The sequence below is a fragment of the Panthera uncia genome, chromosome C2 (genome assembly GCF_023721935.1).
Source record: "Panthera uncia isolate 11264 chromosome C2, Puncia_PCG_1.0, whole genome shotgun sequence".
In the NCBI taxonomy this organism is placed as follows: Eukaryota; Metazoa; Chordata; class Mammalia; order Carnivora; family Felidae; genus Panthera; species Panthera uncia.
The window spans coordinates 149,088,524-149,113,395 of record NC_064810.1 but is presented as its reverse complement, the minus strand read 5'-3'; the positions used below and the strand labels follow the sequence as shown (position 1 = coordinate 149,113,395).

General features: G+C 51.0%; 1 protein-coding gene across 1 annotated transcript in view; it reads right to left on the bottom strand.

Moving 5' to 3' along the window:
- Positions 1 to 24,872, bottom strand: part of SCN5A (sodium voltage-gated channel alpha subunit 5) — a 94,599-nt gene that overhangs the window by 17,914 nt on the left and 51,813 nt on the right. The window contains exons 15-21 of the mRNA XM_049628989.1: positions 18,445 to 18,618; positions 16,824 to 17,180; positions 12,820 to 13,266; positions 12,541 to 12,630; positions 11,387 to 11,542; positions 8,768 to 8,888; positions 7,695 to 7,849 (exon numbers count right to left, since the gene is read on the bottom strand). Of these exons, the coding sequence (XP_049484946.1) occupies positions 7,695 to 7,849; positions 8,768 to 8,888; positions 11,387 to 11,542; positions 12,541 to 12,630; positions 12,820 to 13,266; positions 16,824 to 17,180; positions 18,445 to 18,618 (1,500 nt within the window). The remainder of the gene's footprint in view (positions 1 to 7,694; positions 7,850 to 8,767; positions 8,889 to 11,386; positions 11,543 to 12,540; positions 12,631 to 12,819; positions 13,267 to 16,823; positions 17,181 to 18,444; positions 18,619 to 24,872) is intronic.

Below are 24,872 nucleotides of genomic sequence, written 5' to 3'. Positions count from 1 at the left end.
CATTATCCTGGGGATCGGGAAGCTCCCGCTTGCTAACACTCTCGAGTGTTCCTAACACTCTACAACGTGTCTTTGTCCACCGCCTCGTTCCCGCCTCAGCCCCGCTTCCTGAGCCAACAGAGGAACCCTTGCCCCGTCCCAGCTGCCCTCTTGCACCTCCTGTCCCCATCTGTCCCCGCTTGGTGTGCTCGGGGGATCCCAGTCTAGGCAACTGAACACGTCACTGGGGGCCCCGGGGAGCCACCTCCGCCTGTTGCTCTGGGCCTCCCTGCCTGCCCGCGGGGCCCAAGTGAGTCACTGGGGCCCCCGGTGGCCAGCGCTGTCAGCCCTGGTGTGCCCTGCCCAGCCATCTATATGGCTAGCCCAGTCAGCGTAGACAGGACACAGGAGAACTCAGGTCCCAAAATGGACTCTGGGAGTTGTTCAAGATGAAAAGTAGGTGTGTGTGTGTGTGTGTGTGTGTGTGTGTGTGTGTGTGTGTGTTTTCCTGATTACAAAAATGTGTGCTTCTTACAAAAAAATTAAATAATCTAGAAATCCTAAAGAAGAGCAGGAGGCCCTTCTGATTTCATGACACTACAGTAACCACTGCTAACATTTAGGTGAACATTCTTTTCAACACTCGCTATTTGTGTGCATATGACAGCACCCAATTTGCTAAGATATGCTCTGCTTTTAAGCTTCTTTTTCCACTCAACAATCTCTTGTGTTTACCTACTCTGTAATGTGACCGGCAGTAGCTACCTAGCATTCTTTTAGACGGCCGCATCCTGTTTCATTATTTGCACATAACTCTTGTTTACTGAGCTCACATGCCCATGAACGAACATTGCAGCTGTTTCCAATCTATCCCTAGTAGAAACAACATCGCAGCGAACAACGTGAATGATTATGTGTTGAGGATCCATGTCCAGAATTGGGGTGCCGGGTCCAAGGTGTACTTTTGGTACAGATGGGGAACAGGATCTCCAGCAGGGGAAGCCGACAGACATTCCCTGCACAGTCGAGGAAGCTGGCTCTTTGTTCCCCACGCCACTGACGGTGCTGGGGTTTCTCGTCACTTTTCCTAGCCTGAGGCATGGAAACTGCAATTTGTTACATTGTCATGTATTTTATTACTGGCCATGCTGACATCATTTCCTTGGATATGGGCAGTGTTCCTTGTGCGACCTGCCTGTTCATCTTCTCTTTTTTTTTTTTTTTTTACTTGAGCGTCTGGTTTATTCAGAGACGTTATTCTTTGTTATATACAACTTGTTCTAGTTGTGTGCCTTTAAATCTTGTTTAGTTTATCCATTGCCTGGTGACTAATGAAGGTGTGGTACATCTATACAATGGAATAGCACTCAGCCACAAAAAAGAATGAAATCCTGCCGTTTGCAATGACATGAATGGAACTAGAGGGTATTTTGCTAAGTAAGTCAGTAAGAGAAAGACAGATCTCTGATTTCACTCCTATGTGGAATTTAAGAAACAAAACAGATGAAGGAACATAGGGGAAGGGGGAAAAAAAGGCAAACCAGGAAACAGATTTTTAACGATGGGGAACGAACTGAGGGTCGCTGGAGGGGAGGTGGGTGGGGAGATGGGAGAAATAGGTGATGGGGATTAAGGAGGGCACTTGTGATGAGCACGTATATACGTGATGAATCACTAATATTACACTGAAACTAATATTACACTGTATGTTAACTCACTGAAATTTAACTAAAAACTTGAAGAAGCAAAAAAAAATTCAACCTTTAAAAAAAAATCTTGTTTATTTTTGTTTACCGTACGGAAGTTCCATACTTCATTTTCATTTATTATTATATCTAATGTAATCATATCATTCATTATGATTTTCACCTACTAAAACCTTCAGGATCACGTTAAGAAAGCCCTTACCTAGTCTAAGGCTAGGACAAAAGATGACCCTTCTTTTCTTCTTTTTTCTTTTTAACTTTCTAGTTTCATTATTTTATATTACAACTGTAAAAATCCAATATATTTTGGTGAAGAGCAAATATCCATTTTAATATTTTTTTCAGAGTGGCTTGTCAGTGCTATGACGCTTTATTAAAGAATACACTTCCAATCCACAGATTAGAAGTCAACTTTATCATATAAACTACATTTCTGTCTTTGCTAAAATTTATTGAACCTGTCTGTGTGCTGTCCTGAATTAATATCATATGAATTTTCCTGGCCATTTTTAGTAATCTTCAAGATAAAATTTAGCAGTCTTTCGTCCAATTCCCTGAAAAATGTTGCAAACTTATCGTTATTGCACTTAATGCATTAACTGCATTAGGATGTAATATGGAACCTTCCTACCCAAGACCAGAGTATATTTATAGTATATTTATTGGTCTGTCTTTTTCTGCACTGCTTAGCTAAGTTTTAGAGTTTTCTTCATGTACCTCTTATACATCTCATGCAATATTTATTCCCACTTATTTTGTGTTTACAATGTCTGGCAAATAAGGACTATTCCAGAAATATTACTTATGACTAAATGGTTTCTGTTAGAATAAAACAGCAGCAACAATTCTTTGTGTATTTATTTTATAACTGGCCATGTAATAGGTTTTAAAATTTTTCTAGCAATCATTATCTACAAGTAATGCTTCAGTTATATTTATTTCTATTATTTTAACTTATTTTATACTTGACTACCTTAACTCCAATTCTTCTATTTTCTTTCTCTTTCCCTTCCACTCTTTCTTTCTTTCTTTCTTCCCTTTCTTTCTTTTTTCTTTCTTTCTCTTTCTTTCTTTCTTTTTTTTCTTTTTTTTCTTTTTTTTTTTTTTTTTTTCTTTCTTTCTTTCTTATTTTGAGAGAGAGTGCAAGCAGGTGAGGGGTAGAGAAAAACAGGAGAAGGAGAGAATCCCAAGCAGGCTCCATGCTGTCAGCACAGAGCCTGATGTGGGGCTTAAACTCATGAACAGTGAAATCATGACCTGAGCTGAAGCTGATTGCTTAATGGACTGAGCTACCCAGGTGCCCCCAATTCTCCTATTTTCTAATTTTTATCTTTTATGTTTACTTTTATTGATTAATTGGGCAGCTAGTGCTTCAAGATTATTACTAAATAATGGAACAACCGCTAAAAAGTAGTTAAATCATCTTCCTAGTCCTGACTTTAATAAAAATGTTTCAAGTGCTTTACTACTAATGATGATAATAGAAGCTAATTTGAGAATGCGTTTTTCTCTAAACTAAGGAAATATATTTTATTTCTATTCTTACTAGAGTTTTAAAAGTCAGGCATTCATTGAGGTAACTATGGTTTTCATCTCTGTCCTATTCATATAAATAGATTTCCTAGTATGGCATTATTCTGCCATTTTATTTATTTTTTTTTTCAACTTTTTATTTTTTTTATTTTTTTTATTTTTTTTATTTTTGGGACAGAGAGAGACAGAGCATGAACGGGGGAGGGGCAGAGAGAGAGGGAGACACAGAATCGGAAACAGGCTCCAGGCTCCGAGCCATCAGCCCAGAGCCTGATGCTGGGGCTCGAACTCACGGACCGCGAGATCGTGACCTGGCTGAAGTCGGACGCTTAACCGACTGCACCACCCAGGCGCCCCTATTCTGCCATTTTAGAATATACTTGGCTATGATGTACTGACTTAAAAAAATATATTATTGCATCTTATTTGCAAGTATTTCAGGATTTTTGCATCACTGTTTATAAATATGGTGTATGAAAACTGGTTTTTAAAAATCAGCATTATTTAACTTACATAAAAAGGATGTATAGACTTTCTTCATAGACTAGAACATTTTTATATTTTATTTTATTTTTAATTTAGTTTAATTTTATTATTTTATTTTATTTTCCTTTTTAGAGAGAAAGAGAGCACACAAGCAGGAGACAGGGGCAGAAGGAGAGAGAATCTTAAGCAGGCTCTATGCTCAGTGTGGAGCCCAACACAGGGCTCAATCCCATGACCCTGGGATCATGAGCTGAGCTGAAACCAAGATTGTACACTTAACAGACTGAGCCACCCAGGTGCCCCACACTAGAATATTTTAAATAGGATTGGAATTATTTTCTTCCTTGAGAATGCAGAAGAATTAATGCTTGGAGATGTGAGGGATCAGATTAGCTAGTGGTTTATCTGTTTTATTATTTTAATTTTTCAAGGAATCAGCTTTGGAATTTCATATCAGTTTTATTATTTATTTTCTGATTAATTTGTTTTTAAAATTTTATTAATTATTTCCTCATTTTCCTTAAGATGATTTTGTTGTTATGTTTGTAATTTCTTGAGTTAAATAATTAATCAATTTACATTCTTTCTATTTAATAATAAAAGTGTTTAAGTCTATGAATTTTCCTCTTATTACAGCTTTGGCTGCATCCCATAAGCATACTCTCAGTATTATTATTTTCTAGTTTTTTATTCCCCCAGCCAGCTTTTTTTCTCTCCTTCTATTTTTTTTTCTTATTTTTCTAGATCTCAAGCGGACAGAATTGGTTGAATCATAATCTCTGACTTACAACGCACTGTCATCTTCGGTCCATGAGTAGCCTCTATATTTTACTTATTTACTTATTAATATAATGAACACTGATGAACCTACCACCAAACTATTTTCTGTTTGACCCAAAGTTTAAGAATGACTTTTACACTTTTAAGGATTGTTGTTGTTATTGTTTTTTTATTTATATTTTTGCCATATCTAGCACTTTCATTATCTGTAAAATAGACTTAACACTAGTACTTATCTCTTAGGGTTATTGTGAGAATCAAATGAATGAATCTTTGTAAAATGCTTACAACAGGGTCTGGTACATAATGGGTGCTATTTAAATGTTATTATTTCTATTATTAGGTTAGATAAAATTATATATACATATATTTTAGATCTCTCATTGTTTTGTTCTTTCTATGTGATTTGTCAAGAACTAATAGAAGTGTGGTAAAATCTCCCTGTACTGTTACACTGTTGCCACTTTTTTCTTGTCTTTTTATTCTAATGGTTTTTGTTTGATATAAGTGCTATGCAATCCCAAGCAAAAATATATTTATAATAGTTTTTTTTAATTATAGCTTGGATCTGCTTGGTTTTATCTCAAGTTTCTTATGTTGAGTTAAACCTTGTTTAATGTTAACAAACAAAAACACTCTAGTTTTGTAGTCATTGTATTTACATTTGCCTGATATATCTTATTATTTTACATTTAATATTTCTGAGTGACACCATTTTGGTTTGTCATTTAAAAACATAGTGGAAGGTTTTTTTTTTTATTTTGCTCTTAAATGTTTTTATTTATTTTTGAGACAGAGAGAGACAGAGCATGAGCAGGGAAGGGGCAGAGAGAGAGGGAGACATAGAATCGGAAGCAGGCTCCAGGCTGTGAGCTGTCAGCACAGAGCCCGACGCAGGGCTTGAACTCATGGACTGTGAGATCATGACCTGAGCTGGAGTCGGATGCTTAACCTACTGAACCACCCAGGCGCCCCTGTTTTTGTCTTAAATCCATTCAGGGGCACCTGGAAGGCTCAGTCAGTTAAGCATCTGACTCTTGATTTTGGCTCAGGTTGTGAATTCATTATTCATGAGATCAAGCCCCGGGTAGGGCTCTGCATTGACAGCATGGAGCCTGCTTGGGATTCTCTCTCTGCCCCTCCCCTGCTTGTGCTCTCTCTCTCTCAAAATAGATAAATAAGTATTAAAAGAAATCCATTCAGAGTCCTTTCCTTTTTTTTTTTTTTTTTTTTCAACGTTTATTTATTTATTTTTGGGACAGAGAGAGACAGAGCATGAACGGGGGAGGGGCAGAGAGAGAGGGAGACACAGAATCGGAAACAGGCTCCAGGCTCCGAGCCATCAGCCCAGAGCCTGACGCAGGGCTCGAACTCACAGACCGCGAGATCGTGACCTGGCTGAAGTCGGACGCTTAACCGACTGCGCCACCCAGGCGCCCCAGTCCTTTCCTTTTAAAAGATGAATTTTATCCAGTTACTGTTATTATTAAAGCACATATTTGATTTTGCCTCTGCCATATTATTTTCTGTTTCCTGGTTTCATGTTTCCTTGTTCCTTCTTTTTTCTCCTATCTTTTGCTGTAAGAGCTCTGTTTTCTTTAAAAGAAAATTCCCTCCAACAGTTTGGAAGGGATATATAGTTTGCTTTCTGTTAAACAAGTTTATAACTTTAAATAACACACTCAGACTTCTTTTTCTCAATATATCATCGACGTGGTTTTTTTTTAAACTGTGCTTGGCTGTCTACCCTGATTAGATTCACCATTTGCTTGCCAAACCTCCTCCTCACTTATGCCAGGCTGAGTTTTTCCTCCACAGCCCAGACTACATGGCTCTGGCTGCCCTTGTTTGTGGCTGTTTAAAAACAAAACTCGTTAACATATTGTCAAATCATCCTTCTCTGAAGCCTACAGAGATTTGGCTCTAGCTGCCGATGGTAAAACAGCATGCAGCCTGCAAGTCATGGCTCCAGGCCCACTCTGGGACAGGGGAGGGCAGTACAGAATGGGGTGGGCCCAGAGATTTAGGAGTGACAGCCGCAGTGCCTCCCCATGGCCTGCCCCTGCAGGAGGCAGCACAGAGTGGAGGCACATAGCCTTGGGTCAAAGTGCCCCTCTCTCTCGCTCTACAGTTCAAAGCATTCCCTGTTTGCTACTCATCCATGGGGTTCTCACCTCCCCAGCAATATCAAGCGCTTCCTCCCTGGGGCCAGGAAAGTTACTATCTCTTCTGCCTGCTTGACCACCTGTCTCCCTGCTCACCAGCATCTTCTAGAACTCTCTCCGGGGCTGTCCCATCTCCTCCTAGAAGGACTGAGAGGTCAGAATCAGGTGCTTGGTCAAACCTCCTTGTCCTCCACAGTCCAGCTGCACTTGCTGTCTCCAGGGAATCTTCCTGACCGCTCCAGTCCTCCTGACCTCCCAGCCATTTACTCCATTCTTGTTCCGTTGTCTCTCTGGAGCTGATCTCTACCCCAAACCTACTGAATCTGGTTTCCCCAACTAGACTCTGAGCCACCGAGGCTGGGGTTGGGGTCTCCTCCTCTTGCTGCCCCCCATGGCTCATAGGCCTAGATACAAGGAGAGCTTAGAAAAGGCCTCTTGAACGAACAGAAGCTCAAGACAAAGGACTCTGGAATCTGACCGCCTGGGTTCAAATACCACGTCTGCTGCTGAGTGAGGTGGGACCTTAGGCAAGTTATTTAACGTTTTTACAAAGGGCTATTGTCAGGATCCAAGGTGATACTGTGTAGCCTGCAGAGCATGGCCTCTCGCCCTAGAAGACGGGGAATAAGTAAAACTACCAGTGTCACATCAGCCAGCATTGTTAACTGCACTGAAACGGCCTGACGGGGCTGTTTGCAGCTGGGTGTGTCACTGGAGCTTGGGGGGTAGGAGGCTGGTGACCTGCGACCTATGCCAGCTGGGTGCTGTGAACTGGGGGCAAATCACCCCCCTTTTGTGGAACACGGGGGTCTGGAAAGATGACCTCTGTGAGCCCTTCCTGCTCTGACCTCCGTACGTGCCGTGGTGTTGGGAGTTTGTGGGCTGACTCCCGCTCCTGGGGGGGGCGGGGGAAGCACATCTTCAGCAGAGGCTCTGCCCCAGTTTCCGGTCTCCTCCCCAGCCTCTCCAGCGGGAGACTTCCCTTCCCCGCCCTCCTCCCCTCCTCCATCCCTCCCTGCCCAACCCTGCATCCCCAGGAGGGTACCAGTGCTCCGCTGCTGAGCAGGATCATGAAGATGATGAATGTCTCGAACCAGCTGTGCTCCACGATGCGATAGCAGGTCTTGCGCAGCCGCCACCAGACCTTCCCCGGGGCCTGCGTGGTGTCCACGGCGCAGCAAGGACAGCGCCGGACGCAGCCTGCGGGGGGTGGGGAGGGGGAGGGGTCAGGCCCAGGCCGGGGCCTGCCAATGCCCACGCCCGATGGCGGAAGGTCGGATGGTGGAAGGAGTGACTGAGAGAAAGAGGGTATGATGTGGAGTAAAGAACGGGGCGGGCGGGGGTGGTGGACGGCAGGAAGCACCGTGGTGCCGTCCTCGGGGCCCACGCTCAGCAGGAACTCCAGGGAAAGGCCGCGTGGACTGGGCACCCAGTGAGTGGCTAAAGGGCCTGGCAGGTCTGGGGTGGGGGGAAGGCTGGGGCTGGGATGGGCTCCTGCTTCTCCTCTGCTCATCTGGGAAACTCTCCCCCTGGGGAAATATTCCCGAACCCCTGGGGTGCTCTGGGGCGCTCTGTCCCTGGGCCTTGTCCATGTTTGCAGTTTTTGAACCTTGGGAAGGGCAGACCGCTCACTGAAAGCCCCAGATGACAGGCCACGTGGAGGGTGAGCTCTCATTTTAGCCCCAGCCGCCTTGCGAATACACCACCCATCCGTAGAGTTACAGAGGCCGGCGACCAGCACGGCCACAAGTCACACCCACAGGTATTTACAGAAGGCCCACGGCGTGCCGGGCACCGTGCCCACCTGGGGGCACAGGTGAAGACGATGGCGTCCCTGCCGTGCTACCAACACAGTGTCACTACGACTACCAACGCAACGTCGCCGGTCCTCGGTGCCGCTGACCCACACTGCCCAGCCCAGCACTCCGCGGGCAGACTTGCCGTGATTCAAGTCCTGGGCACGAGGAGGGGCCCTGGGGTCACGAGGAATGGGGTAGAGAGGGCAAGCATCAGGGACAGGGTGCGGTGCCACATGGCCCCTGGCCCCAAATTGCTACTGGTCGTCCTGCCCCTCTGGGTGGGGCAGAGGCCGGGGCGAAGGGCCGCGCCGGGCAGTACCTTCGGTGAAGCAGTCCTCTGGGTCCTTGACATCCTCACCCAGGTCAGGGATCTGCTCCAGGAGGTCAGCAGTGTTGGTCATGTCTGCTGTGCTCCCTTCCGAGTAACTGTCCTCCTGAGTCTGTGGGCAGGGGTGTGGGGTGGGGTGGGTGAGGGCCATGAGGAAGCCTCCAGCCTGGAGCCCGGAGTCTGGGGCAGCCGGGGGCTCCCTAAGGGAAGGTGCCCAGACTACTTTCCATTACACACCCTGGAAATCTGAGCCCAGGGTGGACGGGTGGGTGGGGACCTGCCCCGGGCTGAACTGAGGCCCCTCGGGGGTCCTGAGTCTGCGCTGGAGTCTAGTGTGTGGTGCAGGGGGTGTGTGGGGAGGGAAGGCACTGGGGACGGGAAATGCATCCAGCCGGGAACAAACGGACACGGGCAGCAACACCGACACATCCGGCCAAGGATACACGGTAGTGGCTTGGCACACAGAGCCAACAGATGTGCCACAAGGGGAACAGAGTCAGGACCAGGAGCACAGGCACATACAGGTGTGAGGTCAGACACGCAGAGAACAGGCCAGCAACCCAGCCCGCACTTCTCACCCAGTTCACAGGGAGGGTCTGGAGTAAAAGCAAGAAAAGATCGGGAACGTCCCTGCCCGGCTGGGCGGGGTTCTGCTGCCCTGACCTTGCATAACCTGATTACAGCCGGGCATGTGCACGCAGCCTGCCCTTGTGAGTGTCTGTGTTAGTCTCGTGTGGGTTCCAGCGTGCAGGGGCGCAGTAGTGGAGCCTGCTGGTGCCCTGCCCAGTTCCCTCTTAGCCACGGCACCGTGAACGCCGGCTGCTTAGCTGGCTCCTTCTCCAGAGCACGGTCTTCAGCCGGGGGCGGCCGTCCCTGGTAATGGCGTGGGGGCTACGGCCCAAGCCAGGGGCGGCTGACAGTGTTGCACCGCTATGGGAACACAAAAGGCCAGCCCCTTGCCTTGGGGTGGGACAAGGCCATGTGCAGCTCATGCTCCAGGGCTCCCAGCGGACCAGGCTGAGGCCTGAATCCAGCACTGGCCTTTCGCAGCTTCTTCCTTGGCCTCACCCTGCTTCTCCCATTTCTTTCCCTATCGGCTTCTCTGAGGGCGCTCCCTCGGTAAATCATTTGCACAGGAAGCCTGTCTCAGACTCTGCTTCTAGGAGCCCGCTCTACAGACAGCCATGGCACGGCCGAGGCAGGGGCTTCTGAGAAGGAAGGGAAGCCTTCAGTGGCTTCGGATCCCATCTACGCCGCCAGCTACGGGGGCAAGCCCGCATCTCCAGCTCCGCCTGGAGATGAGCTGGTTTGAGTTCCCGGGCCTGCCTCTGCTCCTGAAGCTGCCTTCTCTTCCCTTCCTCCCATGACTCATTCCTCTGGTTTCTCAAAGTCCTCTTAAGTTTTGGTGTTTGTGATGGGGAAGGGCTGGACGCTGGTGGGAAAGTCGAGAGGGCCCGGGTGTAGGGTGGAGCCGTGGCCCTTTTGGGGTCCCTGTGCCTTGGAGGGCTTCCTCCTTCTGCCCCCAGCTTCACTACGCAGCGGAGCTGGGAAAGGCACGAGCCCAAGGAGGTCCCTGTGCTACTTCTTCAGACACCGGAGCTGCGTAAAGTCCGCGGGGCATCCGGTGGGAGCCAAGCCTTCAGGATCCCGCCGCAGGTGAGATGAGGGGTCCTTCTCCCAGGAAAACCCAGCCCACTTCTCTCTCCCTTTGATGGGTCCCACCACGAACTGATTTGAGGAAAGGATGACGTTTCAACATTCCAGTACGAGAGCCCCCCCCCTTCTCTGCGACTTTTGTGCCCCTCCTGTTTCCAGGTGCCTTTCTGCGTCAGACCCTCCAGGGGAGAAGTGCGACCCGCACCGTCAGGTGAAGACCGTAGCGGGCGCTCGTGCTCCAGAGATGACCATGATCGCGAGGCCTCCCACGAGCCCATCCCGTGACAGGGACCCGGCAAAATGGGCAGTGCTCTGCTGGGGCAAGTCACAACTGCCGGCCAGGGCCAGGCTGCAGGGCCAGAGCCACGGAGCGCTGTCTCTGAACGCCTGACCTCCCCCTTCCGTGGTGAGTGGGGGTGGGTGTGCAGGGTCGGGGGCGTAATGGGCAGAGCCATGGTCCCTTAGCTCAGGGGTTGCCGACTCCAATGCTTACAGGGGCCAGGCAGGTGCTGGAATGAAGTCAGGCAAGTGGGGTCTGTGGCAAACCAGAGGGCTCCTGCCAGTGTCAAGGAGGGTGGGCAATGTGCCAAGAACTTGTTCTCAGGGCCCCCTGAAGTTCCCTGGGATGGGGTAATTCATAGGACAAACGTTTGGCAGAGAGGAGCAAAGCACAGGAACCGAGTGAGGAGGGGTGAACACAGGGAGGTGTAGGGTTAGTCCTGCATCAGGGGTCTCGGCTGGCTGCTTCCAGAATTTCCCGGAAGCCCTGGGCCCCAAGCCATCCCTCCCCCCATCCTGCCCACGTTCCCCTCCGTCGACGGGTTTCCCACACTGCCTGTGACAGCGGCTACGGTTCCCACCAGCAAATGCAGGCGTGTGCCAGGGCCTCTCACGGCCTGGCTCCAGTCCAAGCAGCAGCACCCGGCCGGCTTCAGGGACAAAGGTGTGCGTTACCTCACTGCACCCTGGGGCCGGGGGCTCCACTCTCCGCTGCTGCCGCCAGTCTGCCTGAGCCACACTGGCCTCGGAGGAGGGGGTCTCTGACACCTGGCTCCAGGCCCTGGGCTTTGGGAGGGCCTCTGGGCTGCCGGAAACAGGCTGGGATTCCTGCTGAAGAGACCCCCAGCCCGTGAGCCACCCAGCCAGAGTGTTTTCCAGGGCCCTGCCTACGCGACTGGAACACTGCCTCCTGCCCTCTTCATGGGGCCTCCTCTGAAGATCAAGGGCCTCCAGGGCCGGAAGTGGGCCGCTGGGAGGCTCCTGGCCAGCCTGGCATAAATCTCCCCCTCCTCCCATTCCCTGGAAGGGTGCAGCTGGGCTGTGATGCCCAGCTCCAAAGTGCTGGCAACTCCACTTAGGAAGGATACGCTGACTTCTCCCATGAGTTCCCACGGCACTCCTTACACACACACACACACACACACACACACATACACACACATCCCAGGGAGCCAGAGTCAACAGGCTCAAGAGAAGGAAGGGAAAAGGAAAAGGAGCATCCTGGAGATAACTGGAAGCCGTGGTCCTGGCAACACCCACATTGCCTTCTCCCAACTCATACTGTCACTGTCCCGCAGCCTGGTCTGACTCAAGGGGCGGAAGCTGGCCTCCGGGACCACTGGGAGGCAGAAAGCTGTGGAAGCTAGCCCGAAGCCTCAGATTCACTTCTACACACGGGGAACCGTTGTTCCTCACAGCAAAGCCGCTCAGGGCAGGCCTAAATGAAGCAGCCAGGACGGGCCCAACCGGACAGAGAACCACTCACTGTCTGACCTGAAGACCTAAGGAGAAGCCATCTGAGCCTGGCTCAGGCCACGGGAAAACTGAGGGGGCGGGGGGCACCGTCTCTTTTGTCCAGACTCTGGTCCTAAGTGTTAAAAATAACAGGTTGGGAGATAAGATAGTGCTGTCTCTGACACCTGCCATCTCAGGGAGGCTTATTTTTAAATCTCAGAGTTAGCCCTGGGCCTGGGAGGAGGGGAAAGGGCAGTGGCGAGGTCAGGAGACTGCACTCCTTCCCCACTAGGACATTCTGGTCGGGGGTCCAGGATGTCTGGCTCTGTCGCAGGTGCATGAGGAACTCCTAGCAAGCCTCTCTCTTGCCGTACCTTGGTTCCCCTTTCCGTGCGATCAGCTCTCACGGCTAGCATCAGATGAATGATGGACAGCAGCCCGTCCCTAGGTCCCCTCCGGGCTGGCTTGGGAAGAGAGGGTTGACAGCTGGCCTCAGCACCCCTGTGTGAGGCTGCCCTTTGGGAGTGGCCTGTCGTCTACCTCCATCCCGTTCCTGCTGGGGCAGCTGCTCTGAGCGAGGCTGGGATCCCTGGACAGCAGAGCCCTGGGCCCTGTATGCGCAGGTGCTGCACAGGTGGGCGGGGGGCACTCACCTGCTTACTGGACTCTTCCTCTGTGCCCAGGCTGTTTTCCTCGTCCTCCTCTTGCTCATCTGTGTCTGACTCAGCCACGGCAATGGGCACACACACAGGCTCTGTATCCCCCGGGGTGCCCTGGCCTGGCCGCTTGTCTTCCTCAAACCGTGTCTCCTTGCGGGCCGGAGGCGCCTTCTCTGGCTCTGGGGGCGGTGGGGGTGGGGAGCTGGAGGTGGCCACACAGTGGGGCGGCTGGCCGTGGGCGGCAAGGGCCGCGGGCTTCTGAGGCCCCCGCTGAAGGAGCCCACAGCAGAAGTCCCAGGTGGTCCGCTTGAGGAAGCGCAGGCCACGCTGGATGCGTGCCAGGGCCAGCTGGAGGTTGTTCATCTCCCCGTCGTCGTCGGGGGCCGTGAGGTTGTCTGCACTGAAGGAGCTGAGCAGCAAAGCCAGGAAGAGGTTCAGGACCTGTGGAGGCAACAGATCCGGCTCATCGGGGCGGGCACCACACCAGAGGCATTCGGCCTCGGGTCCGTTATGGGGAAACTGAGGCCGAAAGACCTTAAGGACTGCCGCGGCAAACAGCTCTGGGCGCGAGCCCTGGGCCCTCATCCTAACGCTCCAGGTGTCTTGAACATAGTGAGTTTGGCTATAAATGAAAGACCAATTCCCATCCCTTTTCCCAAGGGCTCGGATACAGTCTGAGTTGAAGGCATTCAGGCCCAGGGTCAATGGGAGAACCATGGCTTCCTCCAGACGGGGCCTGCAGACAGAGCCTTGCTACCTTGGGAGTAATGGAGGACTGTGGGGTTAGGAGGGGCACAGCGTTGCTCCCTGGGAAGTGGGATCCAGTCTGGGATCACCAGGGACAAGACAGAATCCCACCCAGAAGCAGTCTAGAATTCCCGGAGACTTTCCCGGGAAGGGACTTCTACATCTGTTGGCGAAGGAGGGGCTGGTGATGGGCCCCTGAACTGGCTCGACACCTGAAAATCTGGGGCTTCTGCTGTGGAACACACTCTACCTGTGTCCTTAAGAGACTCCTTAAGTGAGGTGTGCAAAACCCGTCTCTCTTTGCATGGTCTGGACTATTGCTCGCTGTTAAACCACCCTGCAAGTGCAAAGCTTTAGCTTTTGTTAAAAAAAAAAAAGAGAGCACTTTTGCTGAGTGACAAGGGGGTGGCCGTGGGTCCATTTCCCAACCTCGTGGAGGGTAAGGGAAAAGGGTGGTGGGCTTGTTCCCACACGTGTCGTCAGGCTGACAGGCCAGAGACACAACCTCCCCACCTGGGGCTTGGTGCTTTTTCCTCCCAGCTGCCCCCAGAAGGGAGTTCCCTCAACGGGGGCCCCCTCGGCAGGGAGCTGTGTGACGATGCGTGTGCAGTTCTCACTAGTAACCCACTCTGGGCCCCTCTCTGGCTTCTCACAAGCCCCTAAGACATGCCTCGTGCCAGTCCGAGAGCTAGGGATGAGAATTCTGAAGAAAGCAGCAGTCAAGTTGGAGCGCCGGGAGTCAGAAACACGCCTTTAAGGAGTGCACATTCACAAGGATAGTATGGGAAGGTTGAGAAGCAGGATCTGGCATTCTACATGGGGAGATGATCGCTTTTGACACCTGGCAGCCCTTTTCATGTCACCCCTGGGGGGTGGGGCACGTGATGTGATTCAGGGCTGCTGTCTACACTGACCTCTGGCCTGGCCCCTGGCCTCGGCCACACTGGCCTAGGCCTGGCCTGCTTCTGCTCCCAGTTGCCCAGCCCGGACCCCCTGCCCTCCCCCGTGCCTCGCCTCCAGGTATCTGGAGTCTAGGCTGGGGGGCAGCGAGCGGGGGGGTGCCTGGGCAGCCCTGTCCACCCTTACCAGGCGCCAGGTCCTCCCTTGTTGCCTGCTTCTGAGGCTTGGTTTCTTCCAGTGCTTTCCCCGTCAATCACGCTGCCGCTCCCCAGCCCCTGCCTGATCATGACTTCCCATTTCAATGGCAATCTCGCTTCCACCCACGCCCGGCAGCGGCCCAATTCCTGAGGCGACCAGGGTGGGGGCTGTGTGGGCTGCGTTAGCTTCCCTCCTCCAGCGGCCTCTAATCTTCTCATCCCAGGCAGATCCGCTAGGAAATCGCAGGGCTGTATGCGTGAGGGCAGCGGGCCTGGCCCCGGCTGAGAGCCTGGCATACCCGCGTCCTCCTTGGAATACACAGTCTGGTGGCCCCGGGGCTGGGCCAGGGCTCAGTGAGGCTCCATCCTGAGGGGCGGCCAGCAGAAGGAAAGGAGGGGGGTGCACTGTGCACCGATGCCCTGCCCCCTCTCTGGGCTCCACCTGTGGGGCAGGGGGAAGCCCGATCCCAACCTGAACCGGGCCCACCCTTGCATGGTTAGGGCACACTGGAGGAGAAAGCGGGCAGGCTTGGGGAAGGGCTCTGGAGCCTACAGCCCACGGTACTTGAGCCAACCACAAGCCCTACACTGTGAGTCTACACGGCCCACACAGCAGGAGTCAGGCCGTGCGGGTGTGATGTCTGAGCACGTACGGACCACCTATGTGCTCAGGCAGGTAGCTTCATGTCCGCAGTGGACAGTGACTTCTTCCTGAACCACTCACTCGCCTCTTCCAAGAGCTCATTCTCTGGCATTTGGATTTTTGATCTCCCTCAACTCCAGAATCCCCCACATTTAAAGATACAAGGCAAGAAGCACATGTTCTAGGACAGACAGGTGGACATGGGAACAAAGGCCTGCGTCCCTCATGACAGGGTAGCAGGGACTGCCAGCATAGCTACCCAGGATGACATACGAGCTCCCATGGGCCCTGCCTTACCTGAGCCACCACCTGCTACAGCTGTGCTTTACTCCCTCTGCTCCTTCCCACTCTAGCATCACCTGTCAGGTCTGCTCCAAATCCTCCTCTAGGAAGCCCTCCTTGATTTCCCCTGCTGGAGGGGATCAGTGCCCACGGGCTCTTCCTTAATGCTTCTGATCCTTCTAACCAGATTGACAGTTATTTCCGGCCTGTTTGAACTCTCCACTTCCCCACTCTCCCGTTGGTGAGCAATGTCAGGGCCACATTCACCTCTGCATGCCCAACGGCATCTGCCACAATATTTTGTATGCAGCAGGGGCTCAGTAAATGGCTGTTAAGCTGAACTGAAAAACGATGTGATACATCATTGGTCGTAAATAACTAATATAATAGCGGGTAGATGAATAAATAAATAAGTTAATGGATACAAGACGAGTATACAATAAATAAGCAGGTAAAGAGGTGGGTGATTGAAGGAAAAAACAAATGAAAAGTGATGTGAAGGGATGGGTGGATCAGTGAGTGAGTAAGGAGAGAGCTGGATGGAAAATGGGCGGATGGATAGGACTGGTGAATGAGTGAATGGACGAGTGCGTTGCCAGATGGATGTGGGGGTGGATTAATGAGTGGAGGGACAGGTAAGAGAGTAAGAGTGTGGGCGATGGATGGATGGACAGATGGATGGACAGGTGGATGGACGGATAGGTAGGGGTGTGCGTGTGTGTTTAGGAACGAAGAGGGGTTGATGGATGGGTTTGGATGGGCAGAGAAGTGGGGGGGTAAAAGAATGAGGAAGTGGGGATGGCCGGAGGAGTGAATGAATAGATAGGACTGGTAACTGGGTAGACAGAGCGACAGAGAGGTGGACAAGTGGATGGGCGAGTTGGCGGGTGGGTGACTGGTAAGTAGATGGGTGGCTGGATCGGGAGGTGTGTGGACGGGCAGAGGGATGGAAGAATGAGCGGATAAGTGAATCGATGGACTGGTGATCAGCGCGTAGGGGGATGAGTAAATGGGTACAGAGGTGGTGGATGAGGAGACAGACGAAAGGATAGGTAACGAACAGGGGGATGGATGGATGGGTAAAGGGACGATGCGAGACGGATGGGTAGACGGATAGTTTGATGGAAGGCCGAGTGAACGAGTGGACGGACGGGAGGAAGGCCAAGTGAATGGACAGACGGGTGACCGGGCGGGTGAGTGTGTGTGTGGTGTATGTGTGGCCAGCTTACCACAAGGTTGCCAATGACCATAACAAGCAAGAAGACCAGCAGGCACAGTGACTGGCCGGACACCTCCATGCAGTCCCACATGGTCTCGATCCACTCCCCACAGAGGATGCGGAAGATGATGAGAAAGGCGTGGAAGAAGTCCATCATGTGCCAGCGAGGCAGCAGGCCCGAGTCGCTGATGCGGTGCCTCAGCTCTGAGTAGTTCTTGCCAAAGAGCTGCATGCCCACCACGGCGAAGATGAACACGATGATGGCCAGCACCAGCGTCAGGTTCCCCAGCGCCCCCACTGAGTTCCCGATGATCTTGATGAGGGTGTTCAGCGTGGGCCACGACTTGGCCAGCTTGAAGACACGCAGCTGGGGAGGGAGGCGTCATTGTGAGGGGCTCTGGTTCCCGCTGCCCACGGACACCCTTGCCCCACTAGCTCCCGCCTGAAAACCCAGGGAGCTTGTGGGCACGTGTCCCCAAGAGCGCACACTGCTGTTCCTCTCTACAGCCCGAGGGCAACCGCCCTGGGCGCTGCTCTGGGAGTCAGGTCACCATGTCCAGATCACCCCCCGCCCCCCATCAGCCCTGCTCTCCGTCCCTACACCGGCTTCCGACTCAGGCTCACTTCCAGGAACTTCCCAGTAGATTCCTCCAGCTTGGAATGTCCTTCCTCTTCCAGACTCATCCTCATCAGGTCAAACCATCTCTGATTTGCCCAACTGCCTCCAACCTTCTCTCCTCTCAGTTCTCACGGAGAAAGGGGGCAGGCGTTTAGCGCTTGCTGGATACCTGCTGTGCCAGGCCGGGGCTTAGGATGGCTCACCTCACTCAGAGCTCCCAATAACCACATGAGGCCGGCACTCACCTCCTCTGACAGATGAAGAAGCCAACCCTGAAGGGTGCAGCAACTTGTCTGCGTCCATTGGATCGTGGCAGTGGAGTCGGGGTTAGAACTCATAGCTTCCACTTTCTCGACTGCCCCTACCATCCTGCCTTCCAAGCCCCCAGTGAACCCAACATTGCCCAGACCTCTTCCAGGAAGCCTTCCCTGATCTCCTCCAGCCCCCTGCGTGGACGTCTCCGGCATTCTGCACTCAGAGTGGTCCACAGACCAGCAGTTTGGCATCACCCTAGACCTACTAAACGAGTGTCTGTGGTTTCACAAGATCCCCAGATGATTTGTATGTGCATTAGAGGTTCCCACATGCTGACTCTGAAACCAGGAGGCAGGGGAGCTGTCGGCAGACCCGGCTCCCACCTGCTCCTTGCCACGTGGCTTTGGGAAATTCGTTTCACTTAAGCCTTGCTCTCCTCATCTGTGAAATGGGTATGCAGTAATACTAGCTCCTGTCCTGGGATTCTATGAGGACTAAAGGAGGCACGGTGAGCCACAAAGAGCTTTGCAAGTCGTCAGGACGCCACCCCAATAGTCCCCCCAGAGGAACCTCTCTGATCTTGCCCCTCTCCGGACCCCCCACGTCACCAGCGCTGGGGTACCCAGCAAATAGCTGTTGGGCGAAAGCACGATGGGTCCGAGCAGGGGAAACTGAGTGGTGACCTCGGGGGAGGGGGGGGTGGCCGCAGTGCCCCGGGCCCTCACCCCACCCCCCTGCAGCGGGCCCAGCCGGGTACCAGGCGGAAGGAGCGCAGCACTGATAGGTTGCCCATGCGGGACAGGCCCAGCTCCATGAGGCTCAGGATGACAATGACGCTGTCGAAGATGTTCCAACCCTGCTGGAAGTAGTAGTAGGGGTCCAGAGCGATGATCTTGAAGGTCATCTCTGCCGTGAAGATCCCCGTGAAGACCTGGGGAGGCACACAGATCGGGGTGCCCAGTGTTTGGGCTGGAAAGACCCTCTGGCCAGGAGGGGCGCCCTGCTTTCTGACTCTTGCAGCCCCGGGCACCCCCCCCCCCCACCGGGCTGCCAGCTCTGGCTGCACCCCGGCTCCCAGTGGGTGCTCGCTCGTCCACGGCCCAGCCCCTCGGGGATACCTGCGGCCCTAGCTCCCTCTTCAGCTCACCACCCGCGACCCGCTGGCCTGGCCCTCAGAAACAGCCGGGCCCGCCTCAGGCTCTAGGCAGACTCACAGCTCTAGGAGGCACCTGGGGGCAGGGGAGGCCGAGGTGGGGGTGACACCACCCAGCCTGACACCTTCCAGCCCGTGTCACCGCCGGAAGCGCTCTCCCTCCGCGAGGGCCAAGTACACGCATTCCCGCCAACACTCAGGGCTCTCATGTCTCGGGGCCTTTGCCTCTGCTGTTCCTGCTCTGCCTTGTCCACGCACTGAACTCTCATCACTGCAGTAACAGCCAGCCCCCCCCTTCTTGAGGCCTTGACAATGTGCCAGCCCCGGGCTGGAACGCTCCTTTTAACACAACCAACAACCCGACGAGGAAAGTATCATTATCCCCATTTTACAGGCGAGGAAACGGAAACACAGAGAGGTTAAGTAATGTGTTCGGGGACACGTAGCTGGTACCTTCGAGAAGCAGGAAATGAACTCAGTGTTGTGCTTCAAGATTTAGAGGAACCGCCTCTGCCTCCTGAAGAAAGTTTCCAAGAGGCAGAGGCTGGGTTTCCCTTGGTTCATTGACACAGTTCGGAGCCACCCAGCCTGGGCCAGCAGAGCCCCGCGGTCCAGGAGCCCATCGCGTGGTGGGCCAGGCAGCCGTGATCATTACCAACTGCTCTGCAATGTGCCAGCTGCCTCGACGGGAACGTGGCTCCTGGAGGTGGGGATGGCCTGTGCAGGCACGGCTGGCAGGAAGTTGGGGCCTTCTTGGAGCTGAGGGGGTTATTGTGAGGGCAGTGAGGAGGCACTGGGGCGTTCTGTGGGCGAGGGGCCAGACCACCCCTGGGGACAGTACCAGGGCTTGAGCAGCTGTGAGGGAGGTAGAGGCCAGGGATGGGAGCCTGAGGTAGCTTGCCGGGGTCAGTAAACAAGAGGGGATCACCTAGCCCTTGGCACCCTGAGGGGGCTCTGAGCCGAAAGGAGAGACGGAGGGGTACCTGCATCAGCCCCTTCCCCTGCTGTCTGGATAAGGGGTGGGCTGGGGGCAGGGATTGCTACCGGCCAGGGTGGGGGGTGGGGCAGCAGTGGGGTGGGTGGAGCGGGGACCAGATGACAGGTGGGCGGGCCCCATGACTTCAGCGGTCCCAGAGGGAACTGTTCCCCCACCAGCTGTGGTCTTGGGGAAGGGAGGGCCCCCCAAATCTCTCAGCCTCAGCTCCAATGCCTGGGCCGCCCTCACATGTGGGGAGACATCCTTGGGTTCTTCTGCCCCTTTCCTCCGCACCCAAGCCGGTCTCCGGGTTCTGTACGCAGAACCTTTCCATCCCCCTGACTCCATTCTCCTCCTGCTCTTCCAGCCACGCTGGTCTCCTCCCTGCTGTTCCCTCCTCGGGGCCTTTGTATGTGCCGCTCCCTTTCCCTGGGCCATCCCCCCCTCCCCCAATCACCGGGCTCATTCCCTTCAGGTTTGGGCTTAAAAGCCACCTGATGGATGAGGCTTCCTGATGCTTAAAATCATGACCCTCTCCCACCAAACTCCTCATCCCTCTTCCCTGCTCCATTTTTCTTTCCCTCACTTACCACCATCCGACATACTGTGTATGTGGCTGCGGATTTGGCTAGACTGGAATCTCCACAGGGGGGACCGTTTCTGTCTTACTGCGACAAGAACAGTGCCCGGCCAGCGGGCAGTCCACCAATATTTGTCGAATAAACACACAAATGGTTGGGCTTCCGACCTTCAGCTCCTGCAGTGCCCGGTGTCCTGCCAGCCACACTCCCTGCACTGAGTGTCCCTGAGAACCCCTAAGGGTGGGGCCTGGGAAGCCCCTTCCTCTGACCCCGGCTGGCCCTCTGGTCTCCCCCATCACCTGCCTGAGCACGCCAGGGTAGGTGGGTTCTTAAGGCCTGTTCGACAGACCCATGGATGCTAACACTCATTTCTGGGAAAGGAGTTCAGGAAAGCTCCCTGCCTCACTTTGCCCGGGGGCAAGGCTATTCTGGCCGCAAGAGAGCAGATATTAGCTGGCATTGGAAGTCAGAAGAAAAAGACAGCAGAGGCTCTTGGGGAATGCCTCTTGGGGGAGTGATCACTGGAAGCTCTTTAGACACGCAGCATCTTGAAGAGCCCCGATCTGCTCAAGCAGAACCTGCATTTTGACTAGACTGCCAGGTGATTCGAACACTGGTTCTCAAACTTGAGTCACTTGGGGAGCTTTAAAAATACTGATGCTTGGGTCCCACTCCCAGAAATTCTCGTTAATTGGACTGGAGTGCAGCCCAGGTATTGAGCTGTCTTTTGTTTGTTTTTGTTTTTAACTTCCTAGGTGACGCTAACATCCGGCTAAGCTTGTGAACCATTGCTTTACAAATGCATACATTTTGGTGCCGGAGTCTTCCTTCCAAAGGACCAGCTCGGGTTTTCTAAGGCCTTGTGATCAAAGCTTGATGGTTTAAGACACGCAGAGAATGGCAGCCAGACCCAGGTTTCAAAGCTGGATCTGCCACTTTATGATCTTGGGCCAGTTTCCTCATTTTCCGGAGCCTCAAGTGTCCTCATATGTAAAATGGGGATAATAACAACCCCATAAGAGATCTATAAGGGTTAGAGCTAATGGATGCAAGGCAGAGGCTCCTATGAGAGGGCCATTATTGTTATCATCAGCAGCTTTTATTATGATGGATGCGAGTGGCCAAGAGTGCCAGGCCCAGGTAGGGTCTGCCTTCAATTCTGCCTGTTTTATAGCCTCGCTGGGATCTGGTAGGCAGAGGCTGTGTGGGTGGGGACGTGCTTTCCTTGACTCCTGGCAGGGGGGCCACTGCGCAGTGCTGATGGAACCCTAAACTTGCTTTTACAATTTAATTATTTGTAAACATCCTTCAATACCAATTAAACATGATCTATGGCATCGTCCGTCCTTCCTTCCTTCCTTCCTTCCTTCCTTCCTTCCTTCCCTTTTCCTTCCTCCTTCCCTCCCTCCCTTTCTTCCTCCCTTCCTGAACAGTTGTGGAATATTCCACTGTACAGATATGCCATAAGTAGTTTAACCATCTCCCTGCAATGGGCATTCTTTTGTTCCTATTAAATACATTGCCATAATAAATATCCAATCACATACATGTTTTAAAACATCTTGCCCAGTTCTGTTCTTAGGATAAATTTCTGGAGATGGAAGTGCATAGTCAGTGAGATTCTGACACATATATTTCTAATTTAATTGCACAGTGGTTGGAGATTGAAGAATGCATGATACCCTGTCTTTGCTGCAACTTGCTTTGAGACATAAAATGTGGTCATTTTGTAAATGTTTCATGTGTATTTTCTTTGATTGTTGGGTGCTGTGCTCTGCACATTCAATAAATGAAACTTTTTATTCCTGTTAGTCAAGTCCTCTAGATCCTTGGTGATCTTTTGTAAGCTTGACCCATCAGTTATGGAGGGTGGCCTCTCACTAAGATTGTGGTCTTGTTAAATTGATCTCACTGTCTGCTTTACATATTTAGAAGCTATGTAATTTGGTGCATGAAGGTTTAGAGTTCTATATTCCTGGTGAATCGTTCTTCCATCTTTATGTTTTGGATCTCTTTATCCCTCAATAACACTTTCTGCTTTAAAGTGTTTTTTTGTTTGATGTTAATATAACTCTATTAATTTTCTTGATAGTATTTGACTGTTTTATCTTTTTTCCATTTCTTTTTCTTCAATCCCTTTTAGGGATTTGTCTCCCAAAATATGTTTGGGCATCTTTTGTAAAAAAAACATATAGCTGTGTGTAATTTCTTTACCAAACTGACGATCTGTGTCTTAACTAGTGAGTGCAGTCCCCACTTCTATTTATTGCGATTTCTGGTATATTTGGACCTACGTCTTCATTTTATTTTGTGCTTCTATTTCTTTTTCTTTTGCTTCCTTCTATCAGGTTGAATTGTAAAATCGTAAAATTCCTCTATTTTCCTCTCTACTGGCTTGGCAGTTAAGACTTTCCATTCCTATCCTCTTAGTGGTGGCCCTAAAAAGTTTTAACAATCAGTCTTGAGTTCATAACATCTAAATTAATATTTCATAGTGTACATGAACTTAGGCCATCCTACCTCCAATCCCTGTTCCATGCCTATCTTAGATGCTGCTGTTGTTCAATATTTTAGTTCCTACTTTTTATACCCTCCAATCAGCAATCCTTATTATTATTGTATTTACAGTCAATGCTTGCTTGGTTTTTCCCACATGCTTACTATTCCTTTCAGGATCTTATCAAATCCTATTTCTGCAGTCATTTTACCTCTTTCTGAAGTATAAATTTTTGTTATTGTTTAAGAGAGACAGTCTGTGTGTAGTAGGCTCTTGGTCTTTGTTTAGCATACCTTTGTCAACGGTAGGATGATGATGGGTATAGAATTCTAGGGTGTCTAGTGTTTTCTCCCTGAATTGTGAAATGATTATGTCCCTGCCTTCTGGATTTTGTTGAGGCAACTGCGGACTTTGCCGTCCTTCTAACTGTTGTTCCTTTAGTAGGCAATCTTTCTTGTTTTGGTTGCTGTATGATGTCTTTGCTTTTGATGTGCAGCATGTCTAGATATCTTATTTATCCTGTGCAGGATGTAATTCCTGAATCTAAGGGTTCATTTCTTTTATCAGTTCTCACCTATTCTTTCCCTGAATATTCCTTTGCCCCCATTCTCCTACTTTCTCCTTCTGGAACTCCTATCAGCTGTATGCCTTACCTTCTCCTTCTGACTCCGTGTCTCTGAACCTTGATTTCATAATTTCTGTCTCTTTACTTCCCTGTTCTACATTCTGGGCAACTTCCTTAGATCTAAAATTATATTAATTTAATTCTCTCCCCAGCTATATGAATGTGCTATTTGATTTATATATTGAGATTTTAATCCCAATGACTGTTTTCCATTTCTAGAGATTTGATTTGGTTCTTTTCCAAAGCTGTCTTATTCTTTTATGTTTTTAATTCCTTCTTTTTTTTAATGTTTTATTTATTTATTTTTGAGAGAGGGAGAGAGAGAGAGAGAGAGAGCACAAGTGGGGGAGAGGCAGAGAGGGAGAGGAAGACACAGAATCCAAAGCAGGCTCCAGGTTCTGAGCTGTCAGCATATAGCCCGACACAGGGTTTGAACCCATGAACTGTGAGATCATGACCTGAGCCAAAGTCAGTCACTTAACCGACTGAGCTACCCAGGTGCCCCTTTAATTCTTTCTTTTATGTCCTTAGTTTTTACAAACATTCTTACTTTATAATCTCTATTCGACAGTTATATCATGGGACATTCTTAAGGGGATAAGCCTCCGTGTGTGTGCGTGTGTGTGTGTGTGTGTGTCTGCTGACTCTTCTTCATAGTGGGGTATTTCCTTGTGTATTTTGTAATTTCGAGAATACACTTGGCCTGGGTTAAAAGTGTGTCTTTTCAGAAAAGTTTTGTGCTTGCTTCTTGCAGCAACATATCAACATATCATAGGATCACTTTATCTGTTAAACTTTAGGCATAGGTTCCAGAAACACTCAGCTATAAACCTGAACTCCACATCTACAGAAGGCCAAATTCATTGTCACAAGCTTCCAGGGGTTACTTTTTCCTCCTCTTCAGTCCTGGCTGAGACTGACAAGCTTCCTTCTATATCATTTCCCAGTTTCAGTGCCAGGAGTTTTTTCTGGTTCACTGTTCTGCCAAATGTAGGGCTATATTCTCATGGGGCTACTCAGTTCCAACCCCTATTCACAATGTCTAAAGACTTGTCTTGTCTCTACATGTTCACTGAAATCCAAATCCCCAGATTACCCAAATCGGCAATATCACCTGCTCCCGACCCCCACCCGGAGAACTACAGAAACACCTCACCTGTAAACTGCTATGGTTTTTAAGTTCCTTTCTGTTTTTGTTACTTGGGGATTTTTGTTATTTTCTCATGAGCTTTGATATGCATTTCAAAGAATACGTCCTATATTTTTAGTTGTTTCCTAGTAGGAGACTCATCAGGATTTTTGGTTCACTGTGTTAGGAACAAAAGTTGCATTTGCTCTCCAAGTGATGGGCTA